We start from the raw sequence: 16,132 nt of genomic DNA, 5'->3' as shown, positions 1-16,132 counted from the left end.
CTTTACTACGAATATTGCCTCTTCAGCATCCGCAAGTTGCACACCTGGCACTGTTGACATGCCTTCACTTTCTTAAAACAAATAAACATACATGTATGTGCACATGTACACATTATAATTATTTAAGGCCATAGAAAAACAACTGGGCCCAAATTGTCAGGGTTTTCTTAAATCTTGTACCTACTCAATGTCAGTGTCCACACCAAACACACACATACACACACACATGCCCATACACATATGCTTGCATACACATACGTACTCACACGTGTACTTGTGCATGTGACCACATGCTGATTCTAGCTTTAAAAAAGTTTGTTCTCCTGTGTGTTGAACATGGGAAGTGGAAGGAAAGCACCTGCAGCTGACAGATTTGTTTTTGTTGTCCTGCAGATGCACATGATTTGGGTGGAAACAGAAAAAACAGAAATGTTTAACACAGTAAGCTGTTAATGTTCATTCACAGCTTACATTAATCATACTAAATATTAATTGTCAACATTGGATTTCTAGGAAAGGTATTACCATAAATGAACAAAATCCATTGAAATGTGTAATTACTGGCAGAACCATTAACTAGTACATGAAACAGGTGTCACCTGTTCCGTGCTGTAAGTTTCAGAAGCTTAACTGTACAACAGTCCATATTACAGTGGCTCATAACATTAAACGTGCTTTTTTAAGGTCGGGGGGAAAAGAAGTTGCTGCGCCTAAACTTACAGTCTACTTTGAGGGTGGCATTCAGAAAAGTAACAAACATCGCCCATTACAATCATTAACCCCACTTGTCATGATGTATGCTGGTCTGTGTCACAAGAATCACATCCAGAATCAGTTGCATGTTGGTGCAGCAATTTCTCACACGCGCACGCACACACACGCCAGTGCATGTTTTGTTTGGCATAGTGTTAGCTAGTTGGAGGATCAGTTAAGGTTGCATATTATTTTGTTATAGTATAGGAGAGTCCTATAGAAGTCATTGTAGGAATAAATTATTTGCTGAATGTTCACTTGCTAAGTTAAGGTTTCTTCAAAAGTTGGTTGGAACAAACTGGTATTTTAAAAAATATGAATAATTACTTTTTACTGCTTCAGTGTCATCAGGATTAACCCCAGATGACTCCAGCACTTAGGGCACCAGCTGCCAAATAAGCATTACTTTGGTAGTGATTTCATGGTACTAATATCATGAATTGGAATACCTCCATCATTGTTTCATTCAAGAGATCGTTGTTTTTTTTAATTTGTTTTTGAAAAACTGCAATACTCATGTCTGAAATAACAGATATGTTAATATAGATAGAGACTGACATATAAATAAATTCAGTTTAGACAAATCTGTTTTAATCACTAAAGACACTTGAAAGATACACCACTCTGTTAGCGACAGCGTTAGCTATCAGCATAGCCACCAATTACGAAACCTGCGCTTCAAGATTGCTTAAAATCTGTGCATTGCAGGTCTTTACCATGAATATTAACAGTATGAGTGCGAAGAACGAGGAGGTTTACATGTATCCACAAATAATGTTGAGAAAATGTGCACAATTTTTCAGGGCAAATAAAAATAATTGTAATACTCGATAATTGGCCTAATTGAGGAGAGCTGGCTATATTTGATGGTTTTGATAATCAAGGAAAACGACTGAAAACCAATAATCAACCAGGTTGAAACCAATAACCAGTTTAAGTTTCTGGCCCCATAAATTTTCAGCTCACCAACTGCCTCTGAAACATTCAAGATGAAAAGTGACAAATGTCTGTCAGCACATCGCTAACCATTTTTCTGTTCTGCCCCCTCTCTCTCTCTCTCTCTCTCTCTCTCTCCCCCCCTTCTCTCTGGCTGCAGGCCTTTATGATAAGTGCTTCTACGCCTCCAGTGACCGCGGCTGGCTGCTGGGCATCAGAGCCGTTAGCGAGCAGGGAAACCGAGACCCCCGCCTTTTCTTCTCCCTCAAGACCGATCGTGCTCACAAAGTCACCTCCATCACTTCCAATGCACGTTACCTGCCCAACCAGTGGTCGCACTTGGCGGTCACATACGATGGGCTGTACATGAAGCTGTTTGTGAATGGCGCTCAGGTGGCTGTGAGCCGTGAGCAGTCAGGCGAGGTCTTCAGCCACCTCACCAAGAAGTGCAAGGTGCTGATGATTGGTGGCAACGCACTGAACCATAACTACCGGGGCTCCGTGGAGCAGTTGACACTTTGGCGCCGGGCGCGGTCCCAGCAGGAGATCATGTGGGGCATGCGTGGACATGGGCAAGAGCAGCTGGATGAACTCTCCCAGCTGGTCATCCACGAGAGCTTCCACAATGCCTCGCACAAGTGGATGACTGTTAAAGATGGCAGCTTGCCCCAGGCAGAGGACCAGGGGCGAGCAGGGCCAGGGGATATGTGGTTCTCTCTGGACACCATCCTGGAGCCCCCGCCCTGTGGCCAGACAGTGTGCGACAACATGGAGGTGATAACCAACTACAATAATTTCTGGAGCTTCCGCAAGCCCAAGATCGTGCGCTACCGCGTGGTGAACGTCTATGATGATGCCCGCCTCAAGCCCACAGTCACCGAGCACCAGATCCACCTGCAGCACCAGCACTTGAACGACGCCTTCCGTGCTTACAACATAACCTGGGAGCTGAGCGTACACAACGTATACAACTCCTCGCTGCGGAACCGCCTGGTGCTGGCCAACTGTGACATCAGCAAGGTGGGTGACGAGGAGTGCGACCCTGAGTGCAACCACACCCTCACTGGCTTCGATGCTGGTTACTGCAAGAAGCTGAAGACCTACTGTCCGGAGAGCAAGCAGGGCAATGGAGTCTGCGACCCAGAGTGCAACTGGGACAACTATTACTATGACAAGGGAGACTGCTGCAACCCCAACATCACTGACGTCACCAAGACCTGCTTCAACCCCTCCTCTCCTCTCAGGTAGAGTCTTGGTGGTGCTCCTTTAAGCTTCTGTCTGCTTGCATATTTATGCACCGTGATCTGGGGTTTTTCTATTCTTGTGCCTGTGACAGATGGTGTGGCAGAAGTGTGTAATTGCATCATAGCTCAAACTCTTGCATGAGGAGTAAACTGATGTGAAAGGAGAAAAAAAGCAATACAGAAGGATGGTTCAGATCAGTGAGTCGCTGATAACTCCTGGTGGGAGGGTGAGGGTGAGTGTTGGCGATCACCACCTAAAGGGTGACAATGGCAGTGGTTATTTCTGACGCATGCTCACGGCACTTTCCCAGGATGGGCCAACCGCCAAAATGTGCACATTTCATCTGTAAGAAGAAATTGGCAGTTAGTTTCTCCTTATGGTTGGAATGTGTAACATTTGGCTGATGTTATGGTATTCTCTCTGCTCTAACTGTAAAACACACTTTTCGTGCCTAGTTTGCATTCTATATTTCCTGCGCTTTGAAGTTCTATCAGCATCTCAGTGCTATTGGCAGTCACTGGGGGCTCCTCCTTTTTTCAATGGTGGCCTTAAGCCTTTTGTTTTGCATTCTTCCCCCATGTTTGTAAATGAGGAACAGAATAAACTCACTCTCACTGTGTGACATTATGAGCTCAGCCACAGAATGCTCCAATCTGTTCCACGAAGGGTTCTTCACCCAACAGACAGGAAAAAGCCTCTCCTTTCAGCTCAATTGAATTTGATTATCTGCACACAGAAAACAGAGAAACGTGAAAAAAAATCTATTTCTCAGAGATGTTTGTATCCTCTTAGGCTGAAAACCATTTCACTGAAATCTGTCTTACAATGATACAACGATGTGAGGAGACATTTGAGAATTAAGCCATTTTGGATGTGGCTTCTTTGAGTTATAAAATGTTTTTGGAATCAACAAATGTGTGTGTTTGTGTGTATGGAACTATTTATGCTGCAGAATCTAACAGAAGTGTGATGAGATCGTGGCTTGTGCTGAAACACGTGTCTTAGTGGTGGATCTGAGATCCATGATAAATCCCAGCGCTCCTCACCAGTGGAGCTGAGTCTTGAATGCCTCAAGGCTGGGATGACTCACTCTTCCTGGCCTTTGGGTCTGGGCCTTCTGGATAACAGCTTTGTTTTGGCCTATGTTCAAGACCCAACAGAACCCTCAAACTACTCTCTTGGTACCGTGGCTGCAGTTGAGTGGGGGGGGGGGGGTCCATCTCCCCTGCAAATTTTTAAAATATCTTTTCCTTTTTTAGAATTATGTAGTGCATGTAAAAGGGGATTGATGGGGCAAGAGGCAATTACAGCTCGGGGGCAGGGCTTCTGACCGCATTGCTTAGTGGGAGTTGCAGAAGCCGCTTTCGAGAGTGCTTTTCAGGAAGGGGGTAGCTCTCTTGAAGAGTTTCGGTGTTGGATGGCGTGAGGTACACTGGAGATGGAAAATGGGGGCGTTGAGTTTCTCCAGCTTTTCTCTCCCGTGAGATAAAGGCTTTCGGAGCATTTGCTCACGCCGCACTCTTTAAATATTGAATGTTTCTGACAGTCTGTTACAATGTGGGATCCAGATGGTAACTGCTGAAATATATACTACGCTCAGCAAGGCAGCCTACTTGAGGCTACAAACCCATCCTGAGCATTGGTTTGGAATCGTATCCATGGCTATCAGAGCCAGTGACCACATTAAAGGTTATAGATGTGGCAGTCATTTCTGCTAGCATTGTTGACCCCTTGTATGTAAGAGAAAATAAAGTGTGTATACCACTATTGCCCTCCCGTATGATAAATTCGATTTTTGTGCACACTTAATAACATTTTGACTAAAGAGGATTCTGAATATTATAAGGGAGGATAATGATAATCTGCATCAAAGATTTTGCTAAAGGGGGATTGTTGTAAAGCTGGGCAAGCTATAAGGTATAGCTGTCTCTTTTTTTGTCTGTTTTTTGCCATTTTCTCCCCAATTTAGTTGTTATACCAATTCCCCGTGTGTATCACAGTCCTGGTCGATGCGCTATCCTCTGTCGGTCTGGGGAGGGTGCAGACTACCACATGCCTCCTCCGATACATGTGGAGTCGCCAGCCACTTCTTTTCACCTGACAGCGAGGAGTTTCACTGGGAGAGCATAACGCGCACGGAGGTTCACAATATCTCCCCCAAATCCCCTCCCTGCTGAATAGGCGCCTCGTCCAACCAGTAGGAGTTGCTAATGCAACGATCGGGATTCATACCCTCACCGGCTTCCCACCCGCGAACACTGCCAATTGTGTTCGTAGGAACGTCTGACCAAGCCGGAAGTACCGCTGCCGGGGATTGAACCCGGGTCTCTGTGGTGGTAGGTGAGTGCATAGCTGTTTCTCTTGGGAGTATACCTGCCCCTTCTAGGGAGTTACTGTACTTCGATCTTTGATCTCTGTACCTGCTGGCATTGTAAGTCTCTTTGGATAAGAAGACATGTTAAATGTAGCAAAGCAAAGTAAAGTACAGGGGTAGATAATAAAAAGTAGCACAACAGTTTGGCTTTAATGACAAGTTTCCTACAGAAAGCCCTGTCTGGGAGGACTAAAAGGAAAGGATGATAAAAAAAACATCAGCTGTAAGACTGATGTTTAATGTTCCTGAATACATCACCACAGTCTTATTGGCTGGCTCGTTAACCAACATTAAAGAACAAAACTGCCTGCTGACAAGGTGGTATTAGGAGGTGACAAAACTCAGGAGGTAAGAGCAGTTGTCTGGCAGTCGGAGGATTGCCGGTTCGATCCCCCGCCCTGGGCGTGTCGAAATGTCCCTGAGCAAGACACCTAACCTCTAATTGCTCCCAAAGAGCTGTTTGGTACCTTGCATGGCAGCCTTTCACCATTGGTGTGTGTGTGTGTGAATGAGAGGGAATCAATTGTTAAGCGCTATATAAATGCAGTCCATTTACCAGGTCAAGGTGGATATAGCTAGCCAGCAGTAAAGTATGAAGGCTACTAAATATTTTTCTTCAGATAAACGGTGTGGTTTATAGTGTGGCACTATGTTTTAGCAGTGCCTTGACAGCAATGTTAGCGTGGACATTTGTTATTTAGATAATCATTTTATCTTAACAGCATTTCTGCTGGTCCAGGAGCCAAATCTGGAGCCATATGTGATTGTTCTTTGACCTCACATTTGTCACACTGGGGTTTGTATGACCCTTTCTTTTCTCTGTTTACATCATGCTCCACTCTGTAAAGTTCTGTCAATACACAAGCTTGGAATGCATCCCTTAGAATGCCCTTTTCACCAAACTCAGGAAGCACCCTGTTTACCTCACCCCTTAAATTACACTTAAAATCACTTACAGCAAATACATTTCTGTGAGGTCTTTATGGATGGACCCCTGCAGGACCCCTGTCACAGGTGCTTCTTTTCTGTACTATTTACTGTTAGACTGTTTAGCTTTCCACTGCAAATTTGTTTCATGGAAATGAGTGCAAGCCCCTGACGACAGAGGAAGTGTGCGGTTGTAGTTTTCCGAGACATGGCGCATCCATGCAGGCACAATACATGTAAAATAAGCACAAGAAAACAAATGTGAAAATGGGATCTTGTACCAAAGTTTCTAAGCTGGGCTCCCTTCAACAGGAAACAGGTTGTAGATGTCTCATACCTAAAACTGTTTGCAGCATTTCTTGGCTGTCCCATCAGGAGATGTTGTTCTGCTGTATCATCCCCTGCATCAGTCCCTGGATTTAGTTTCTCATCATCACTGTACCACTGCAATGATTAATCAGCACAGGTTAACAGATATATGTATAAGCATTTGTCCCCTTCCTGATTTTCCATATTATTGCATGTTTTTAACAATGGTTTCAATGGTTTCTTTAGACAAAATGTAATATTAGACAATGTGAAACTAAATAAACACAACAAACATTTTTTAAATTAATTAACCAAATTTATCTGATAATTATATTCACCTGATTGAACACAGCCAGGCTTGACTGCAGCCAGCCCTAGTGAATGTAAACCTGACCCATATGACCCATACTGAACCTTCAAAGTGAAGTAGACACCTCAAAGCTTGTACAAGCGCATGATACCACGATCAAAGGAAATTCAAGAAGAGATGAGAAAGATAGTCGTTGAAATATATCAGCCTTCCAATGGTTACGAAGCAATTTGTAAGGCTCTGGGACTCCACTGAACCACAGGGAAAGCCATTATCTCCAAATGGAGAACACTTGGAACCAATGTTCCCTCTAAGCTGCGCGCGTGCGCAATCGCGCACTGCCCGCACATTCTCAGCGCACAAGAAAATCTATCCAGCGCATAAACAACATCAACATAACGTATTAATTCATATCTAATATTAGACCTAATCTAATCTAATTAATTCGCCCAATAATATTGTTTTTTTGTTTCTCACTCAGTGAGTGACAGGTGTCCAGCCAATGATACGATACGGTTCACTTACGGTACGAAGCCAATCATGGCATTGACGGTGCTTGCGTCTGGGCCCTGCCTATATGCGCCGTGCAGGTTAGCTAGCAGGTTAATAGATGCTAATACAAACCCCGCATCATGGCGAAACGAACAGGCAGCGACACATCCACTCAGCAAGCCACAGTAAAAAAGAAATGCAGTTCTTTTAAGATGGAATGGCTGTCGGAGTATGTGCAAATTGAAGAAAAAGCGGTGAAATTGGGTGAGATTTTTTCTTTTTCAAGTGAGAAAGGTCTACTCTGCAAAACATGCAGCGATGCCAAAGTAGCAAGTGAGTTTTCAGAGGGAAAAATGTGGACTGAATGGAAGCTGGACTATCTCAAGCGTCACGTTCAGCATAAAAGTCATTTAAAAGCTGTCGAAACTGTACGAAGACTCAAGATGGGACAGGGGATTGGTACATTATTGCGGGAGAGCGCAAAAGAGCGAGAGAAAAGGAACGAGCTGTCACACAAAACAAAATCGGACCCTGAACAAGTTAAAGTTCTCATTGACAATATTTTACTTGCCATCAAAATGAATGCATCAACCTGGACAAAGTGTACAACCATTGGAGAAGTGAGAAGGACAGACGTGAAAAATAAGGTAAAATTTAAGTCAGATTTGTGCATATTCTAGTGACGGTTATTAAGATTTTGTCTTTATGGATATTAATCATTAAATGTTGTTACTATTAGATCATTTATGGGTAGTAGAAATGCTAAGAAAAACTGTGTAATTAGATATTTTACAGACAAAGTGTTACAGGAATTTGCACTGTATCACAAGCTACAGCACAAGTCATTGTGCAAAATGTGAATGTTTTAATGTAAGCAAAATGTTATGTCTGAAAGGTGTATATGTCTCATATCTTCCAGAACAGGACCCTCAGCCAGGCAAAGCAGGACTCTTCCCATGGCCAAAGCAGGACTCTCACATACTGTATAACATCTACACATCCCATTTTTCAGATTTTTGTCTTTTTTTAAGTGGACCAAATTACTTATTTAAAAATAAAGCGTGCATATCTAATGTTGCTCACAGTAGTCCTCAGTTTGCTCAGGGAGCTTGTGTGTATGCCCAGATACATGAAAAATTAGAGGGAACATTGCTTGGAACAATGGCAAATCTTCCCAGGAGTGTTCGACTATCCAAAATTCCTCCTAGGGCGAAACAGGGACAACTCATCCAGGAAGTCACAAAAGATCCCAGGAGTACATCCAAAGAACAGCAGGCCTCTATAACCTCAGCTAAGTTGAGTCTTCATAATTCCACAATAAGAAAGAGGCTGGGAAAAAATAAGGGACAGCAGTAAGACAGAAATCATTGCTAACCAAGAAAAACATCAATGCTTGTCTCACATTTGCAAAACAGCACCTGGATGATCACAACATGGGTCCCATGTTGTGAGAACATCATGCCAACAGTCAAACATGGTGGTGGTAGTGCGATGGTGTGGGGATGCTTTGCTGCCTCAGGACCTAGATGACTTGCCATTATTGACAGAACCATGAATAGGTAATTTGTGAGTTGAAGCTGAAGGATAATTTGGTTATGCAGCAAAATTCAAAAGCAAGTCATCATCTGATTGGCTGAAACCCAATAGAGATGCAATGGTAAGACCCGAAACAAGCAGTTCATCAAGAAAAGAGTGGGCTAAAACAAAGTCTTTCACCTCACTTCCTCCACAGTGATGTGAAAGACTGATATGAATTATTTAGTTTAATGTGGAAATTACTTTATCACATGGGTGATACGAGTGTTTGATAACTTTTTTAATTAAATGAAATAATTTTTAAAATATGTTTTATGTTTATTTACTTAAGTTCCCTTTGTCTTCTATTGCATTTCATCTGAAGATCTGAAACCATTCAGCGTGACAAATATCCAATAATAGAGGAAATCAGGAAGGGGGAAAAAAATTTTTATGGCACTGTATATACACAGTGAGAGAGAAAAGAAGTAGAAGAAATATGTGTGACAGTTGGAAAGACAAGCTCCCCAACTGCTTGCTTATTTTGGTTTGATTATGGTATGTCTCGAGTGCATTGCCGTGGGCAACACAACACACATTATTTTACATTCTTAGTTGATTGTGGAATTTTGCATGAACAATTAGCTTTGCTAGCCTCCAACAATGGATATGAGAGCTGGAGTTTATTTTGTTGGCCCAGGAGATTGTTACCACTTATTGCACTAAAGAATCTAGATCATCTGTATTGTTCACTCAGTGAGAGGGACTTTCATTGTGTTGCAGTGGTTCACAACATTTCCATGGCTGTGTGTCTGGTCCACTTTCTTTATTCTTGCAGACTTGTTAACTTGAGGGATAGGCTGCACTTAGCCAGGGATCCCTGCACTTCTGGTTAATCAAATGCAAACACTGACATTTAGATCATAGCCCTTTATTAACGATCTACCATACTGGAGTGCTGCACATGGTATGTTTATCAATGCATGGATCTGTCCCTCACAAATGAGTTAATTAGCTCAAACATTTCTTTTTGTCCTCTTGCAGATGCATTTAATGATTAATTAAGGCTTATTTTTGTGAGGGAGCATGGAGACGGACAGTGGAAATGTAATTAGATTAGAGTGAAGATTTGCTACATCACGTGCACAAGGGCATGACTGCACAGGTGGGCTCTGCTGCATGCCTGCAGCGAAGGAGACCAAGCTAGCCCATGGTGAAACGATTGCGCTGGCCCCTGGGCCGCCATCCCGATTAGCCATCGGCCTCCCCGATGTCATTGCTCTCTCTATGAGCCTCTGTCTTTGCAGATTTCCTCCAAGGGCCCTTGAGTTTGGGCACTTTACAGTCCCTTGTGTAAACCTAAGCCCCTCAGCTCATAAACGCAGGGACGTTAATGGTTTTGCCTAATAGAGGATTTCGGCCTAAAGTATGTTCTTAGCACCTTTCTTTAAGCAGCTCGACAGGCTTTTAAATACACCTGTTGCCCAGAATGCACCTTTCCCGATGCATCCCCACCTGAAAACCAGGCTGAGCAATACAGGATCCAGTGGGGGCAAGCCATGAGGTAAAAAGGGGTTTTCCTCTGCTAAACGGCTGCAGTGAAAGGAGCCGTCTTGGGGAGGGACTGTTGTGAGCTGGGAGCAGATTGAGTCTGAGGAGGGGTCTTTCACCCTGGAATTCTCTGAGGGCCTCCCCCGGTATCTCCCCCTCATGCCTCCCTAGCCTTACAGTCGCTGTCTCATGCTGTTTGGCCAGGCCGTGGCTTTTCACATATTGTTTAAAACGCAGTAAATTTGTCTGATTAAACCCTCTTGGGATTGGGGTTCCTTTAAACTATAGATTCAAGCCTTTCTAATCTCCCCAAGGCAAAATGTTGCAGATTGCAATGTGTTTAATCTCTTCAGTACTTTTTTATGTATGCATTATTTATATGTCCACACACACACATATGCCAACGCATGCACACACACCCACACAATGAATAATGCCTTTGCATGGATATGGAGACACTGCACTGTCCAATGGTGGAGCCAGCTGATACTAAAGAATAATTAATGACAAAATACCGGTGGGAAACGTGACAACAAAATCAGAATAAGGACAGGCAGTGACATATCACACTTTACATGCCTTCCACAACATGTATCACATTTCTCCATTGTAGACTACGGTGTCACCCACACGGGCTCACACTATCATATTAGTGCTTTGCAATTGAATTGGTGAGCTTGCTGAATTCCAGCCTACCTCAGTAGGAACCCATTAGAACCTTCACAGATCCACCTACCAGCCTAGCCCATGATTTATATCACAGGTTACGGGATGCTGGTATGGAAAGAACCATCATAAATACGTTGTCAGAGGCTGCATTTGCGCACCAGACATGTCACAGCAGGGGACGCGGTGTATCCTACGATGAGGAACTCGTGTTTCTCCACCGTCCTCTCATTCGTTGCCGCGTTCCCCTCTTGATCTACCCTATGCTCCGGCGACTGGGTTCAGTGTTTAACTCTGGGAGACTCCTTTAGGAAACAGCAGAGGGTTGTAGTAAAAGTGAGGATGAATGATCGCTTTCATGGCTTCAGTGGTCACTGAGCTGGTGACAGGATCATAGAGGGCCCTCCGATTTATGGGGCTGTGGGCCAACAGGCAAACACAACCACGGCAGCACACCACAGCGGGCAGGACATCTGTACAGGAGGCAATTTTACAGGTTTATATGAATAATATACGGGTGTAAATGGATGAAGCTATAATCATGCATTTAATATGCATTAACATGCCAGTTTTGCCTGCTCATGCAGAACTTATTTACAATGACATCTGCATTTAGTAAACGGTATTTTTTATTTTTTTGTTCAGGCACCCCTGTTTAAAAGTGCAGAACTAATCTGAATGGAAAATTCTGCATCTCTCCTGTGGCTCATCCCGTGTCAGAATGTGGGATGAGGCCTCAGGCCCAGTTTTGGGCTGCACCCGCAGCACTATGTGGGGAGGGGGTCCTAAGAGGGGGATATTGTGGAGGGAACGGATGATGGGCACGGCACAGTACACTGATAGAAGATAGAGGGCTGGCATGCTGATGACTTGCTGTTCTTTGGAGCATCATAACCGATTTAGCTGTGAGCAAACTTGCATACACACCCGCGCACACCTACACGCAGAATATATGTGGAAGACACCCATATAAATACATGCATATTTTGGCCCACAGTTTTCATAGTAGGCCTACGTCCACATGTGATTTATGTTGTGTTTTTGTAAGGGAGCCAGTGGATTACACTTAATTGAACTCAGATTAGGCGGCTTTGACCTACAGTAGTGGAGCTTTTATTAAAGCGGGGCCCCACTTTCTGACTTATTCATCGTACTATTAAACCATCTGACCCTTTTTTCCCCCTTCTGCCCAGCCCAAAGTCCAGCCAAATATTTTCATAGGAAATAATGAAATTCCTGAAATTATTAAGAGCGAAACCTTATATCATGTGTTCTTCTTGAGCCTATCCCCAGAGTAAGATTCCCAGCTTCCATTGCCTGACCTCTACAGTCTTTTGATATTGCCCCTTCCTTCCCTGTGCAACACGTTCATTGGTTACCAGTGACAAAACTAAGGACTGTTTTTTAAATCTACGTTTGAAGATCTAACAGCATAGAGCTTTTTTGTTCTCCTGAAAAGACTGGTTGGTTGACACAGCTGATTGCATCGTAGCTTATGTATATATATCCTCATTAACGCAAATAGCCTGCTCCTCCAAACAGCAAATAATGTGGCTGCAAAATATATAAGACATGCAGATATGGTGAAGAGGTTTAGTTTTTAGTTTAGTTCAGATAAACATTACAATGGGCAAGACACGTGATCTAAGTGACTTTAACTATTGTATTGTTGTTGACAGACATGGTGGTTCCAGCATCTCAGAAACAGCTGCCCTCCTGGGATTTTCACACTCCAGTATCTATAGTTTACAGGGAGTGGTGCAATAATAATAAAAAAAACATTCAGTGAGCTGCCATTTTACATGAAAAAACGCCTTGCTAATGAGCGAGGTCAGAGGAGAATGGGCAGGCTCATTCAAGCAAACAGAATGAGGCCACAAATGCTTAAATAACCACTCTTTTACAATAGTGGTGTGCAGAAGGGCATTTCTGAATGCAGTGTGTCAAATCATAAAGTGAATAGGCCACAGCAGTAGAAGACCACGCCAGGTTACACTTCAGCTAAGAATAGGAATATGAGGCTACAGTGGGCATGTGATTATCAAAACTGTATGAATGAGGATTGGAAAAATGTTGCCAAGACTTACTTCTGATTTCTGCTGCAACATGCAGATGGTAGGGTCAGAATTCTGCATAAACAGCACGGATACATCCTGCCTTGTGTTGATGGTGCAGGCTGCTGCTGGTGGTGTAATGGTGTGGGGAATGTTTTCTTGCCCTGTATTAGGCCCTTTAAGACCTATTGAACATCTTTTGATGCCACAGCATACCTAAGCATTGTTGATCAGTGACTTCACTTTACTCCAATGGCCTGCACAGTCCCCAGATCTCAATCCAGTGGATTACTTTTTGAATTTCTGCTCTAAGAATTATTGCTCTGACAATTGCAGCTCAGTGAACTTCTGCTCTGAGTTGTTCGGGTGTATGCTATCTGTTGCTATGCTATTTGCTGTATGCTATGCTATTTGAGCTCTCTTCCTGCTTTGTGGTGTCTTATTTACACCAGAAGCGTTTTGGTTGCAGGTATTCATCGCTGGTACAGAAAATAACTGCATGGAACTTTGTAAGGTGGGCATCCCTTCTGGTGTCAGTCATTCAGAGAATCTGAGGGGGCTCGCTTAGGATTTTTTCTAGCTATCTGTAGGCGACAGCATGCTTGTAGCATTTTCGAAAAAAACTAAAAACCAAATACATCTGCAAGATGATGTGTGTGCTCGTATATAGGCTATATAGTGAATGCTGTAATTATGTCTAGATCTAGCACATTTAACTGGCTGTAATTAAAATCGTCACAACCACTGCAGATAGCTACAACAGTGATATGAAAAGACGTCCCAATGTACGAATGAGTTAACAGGATGTTGAACTAGCTACCTAAATACTAAGTTAAGCAAGTCATCAGCTAAATAGGTAGCTGTCAGCTATGTAGTTGAGAAGTTGAACATAAGTGGAGGCATATTTCCAGTTAACAAAATAGCTAGCCTTCATTAGAGTTACTTCGCAAGCTGAGTAAACTGTTCTCAGCTTGTTTAGGTAACTAGCTATGCAAGCTGTAAAATATTAAGCAAATTAGTTATGGAACATTTAGGCCCTGTCCACACGTATACAGATTTTTTTTTAAACATAGTTTTTCCCTTCGTTTTGGCCTCCTGTCCACATGAAAATGGTGTTTTAGGTCACTGAAAACAAAGCTTTTTGAAAACGCTTTCCAAGGTGGAGATTTTTCAAAACTCCGGTTTCTCTGTCTTCGTGTGGACAAGAAAAACTGAGCTTTATGAAAACGCTGACATCATGACGTCAACAAAATGTCAGCGTATTTACTCTGACAGGACTCCCAGTCGATGTTTTCTTGGCTCCTTTCGACTTTATATTCGAGAGTGACGCTAAGTAACAGATTCACTTTGTTGTCCGTCCAAACAAACGATTGTTTTTCCTTTGATTTTGTTCGTATTTCGCTGTAAAGGAAAAGAAGCCCAATACGCAATCTCGTAATGTTCTTCTGTGGTGTTTGGCGTACAGTTTCATCGCCGCCTACTGGCCTGGCATACTTATGTGAGCATTTCAAATCGTTTTAGCGTTCTCGTGTGGACAGAAAAATTCATATACGTGTGGACAGGGCCTTAGTAGCCGAAGCAATTTTAGGTCTCTCTTTATTGTACATTTTGGGAAATTCCAAGCCTGACTATTTATTTCTCTGCCAATAAGGGAAGTCTTGCACTAGAAGACCCTCCTTTTGTCATAGGTTTGGTTGGTACACTGGCTGGTCAGTTAGAAAAAGTTAAAAAATGTTTTTACATGATGGACTAGCACGGTGCTTGTGATTTGCACTGCTGCTAGCGACTCCGGCAGAATCATGCCATTTTTGTAATTCAATGACTTCCAGTCAGAGTGGCGCACAAATGGCACTTTTGGTGTAAATGGTGTACTGACCAAAATGGTGGACCTGCAAAACCTGCATCAATCCAGTTTCTGGTTCAGGTGCCATTTATACCTATGGACCTTTTTATTGGATACAAGGCTAAGCATGTGTGACTATGTGCATATTCATGTAAGATCTGCATTGAACATTATTACCCATTGTTAGCCTGCTGGCTAAAGCACTGCAAGCTTAGTAGTTAAAAAAAGTGAACATTTCAGTAGTTATTTGCTTATCTATCAAGCAGCCCAGATAGCCGACGACTCCAGGCCAGATCTGCACCAATTCAGTGTTGACTTTTTTTAGCTAGCCTACAAAAATGCAACATTTCTGTGATATGATGTGCACCAAATTGAATGTGGTTTTATCAACTGGCAGGTTCACAGCTACTTGGCTAGCTGCTTACTTGTGAGATGATAAAGGCAACTATAGAGCCTTGTTAACTACCTTCACAGCTACGAAAGTAACATATGAGGCTACTAAGTTAACTAACAGTGTTGCCAAAAAAATCTCAACAGAAGTCGCTATTGGGTCTCTGAAATGTCGCAAAAAATGTTGCATGATGACGTAACCACGTCTAATTTGCATACGTCACGTAGCTGAACAGCTAATGACGTTGGCCGAGGTGCATAGTATCTGTTAGATCTGTAGAACATCTACTTCCGTGTAATTACAGCGGCTGATTCTACATAGGTCAATCATTACTTTCTTATAAACGCGGGCAACGCTAGAGCACTAGAAAAGGCAGACATGACGTCATTCACAAATCGGTGAAAGGTGATTTTTGCTGTTGCTCGACAACGAGAATGGAGGTTGCCAAAGTTGCGAGAAGTCGCCAAATTTGTCGCTAGATAAGATCTTTAGTCGCTAGGGGAGGTCAAAAAGTCACTAAATCTAGCGACAAATTTGCTAAATTGGCAACACTGCTAATGTACCAGTGACTTTTACGTAAGCGTTCGTGAAACAATGTGACACAATACACAATCATGTGATAGCCTTGTATCCAATAAGGATTTGATGATACCTGGACCGGAAATAGATTGACACAGGTTTTGCAGGTGCACCAGTTTTGTAATTACACCGGTATTGTGCTTGCCAATGTCCTTGGCTTAGAGTTTACCATAAGCATAATGCTGCA

At 43.0% G+C, this 16,132-nt stretch overlaps 1 protein-coding gene and 1 long non-coding RNA gene across 2 annotated transcripts in view; both read left to right on the top strand.

Annotated features, from left to right (window-relative positions):
- LOC135233733 (pappalysin-1-like) overlaps positions 1 to 16,132 on the top strand; it is a 159,522-nt gene that overhangs the window by 10,373 nt on the left and 133,017 nt on the right. Inside the window, exon 2 of the mRNA XM_064297537.1 lies at positions 1,850 to 2,933. Coding sequence (XP_064153607.1) covers positions 1,850 to 2,933 — 1,084 coding nt within the window. The remainder of the gene's footprint in view (positions 1 to 1,849; positions 2,934 to 16,132) is intronic.
- LOC135264492 (uncharacterized) lies at positions 7,931 to 8,424 on the top strand. Its single transcript, XR_010332705.1, has 2 exons — positions 7,931 to 7,993; positions 8,266 to 8,424. It is a non-coding gene; the product is annotated as an uncharacterized LOC135264492 (long non-coding RNA).

Source organism: Anguilla rostrata, chromosome 10 (genome assembly GCF_018555375.3).
Source record: "Anguilla rostrata isolate EN2019 chromosome 10, ASM1855537v3, whole genome shotgun sequence".
Classification (NCBI taxonomy): domain Eukaryota; kingdom Metazoa; phylum Chordata; class Actinopteri; order Anguilliformes; family Anguillidae; genus Anguilla; species Anguilla rostrata.
Note: the sequence above shows the minus strand (reverse complement) of the source record. Positions and strands in the feature narration are given on the sequence as shown.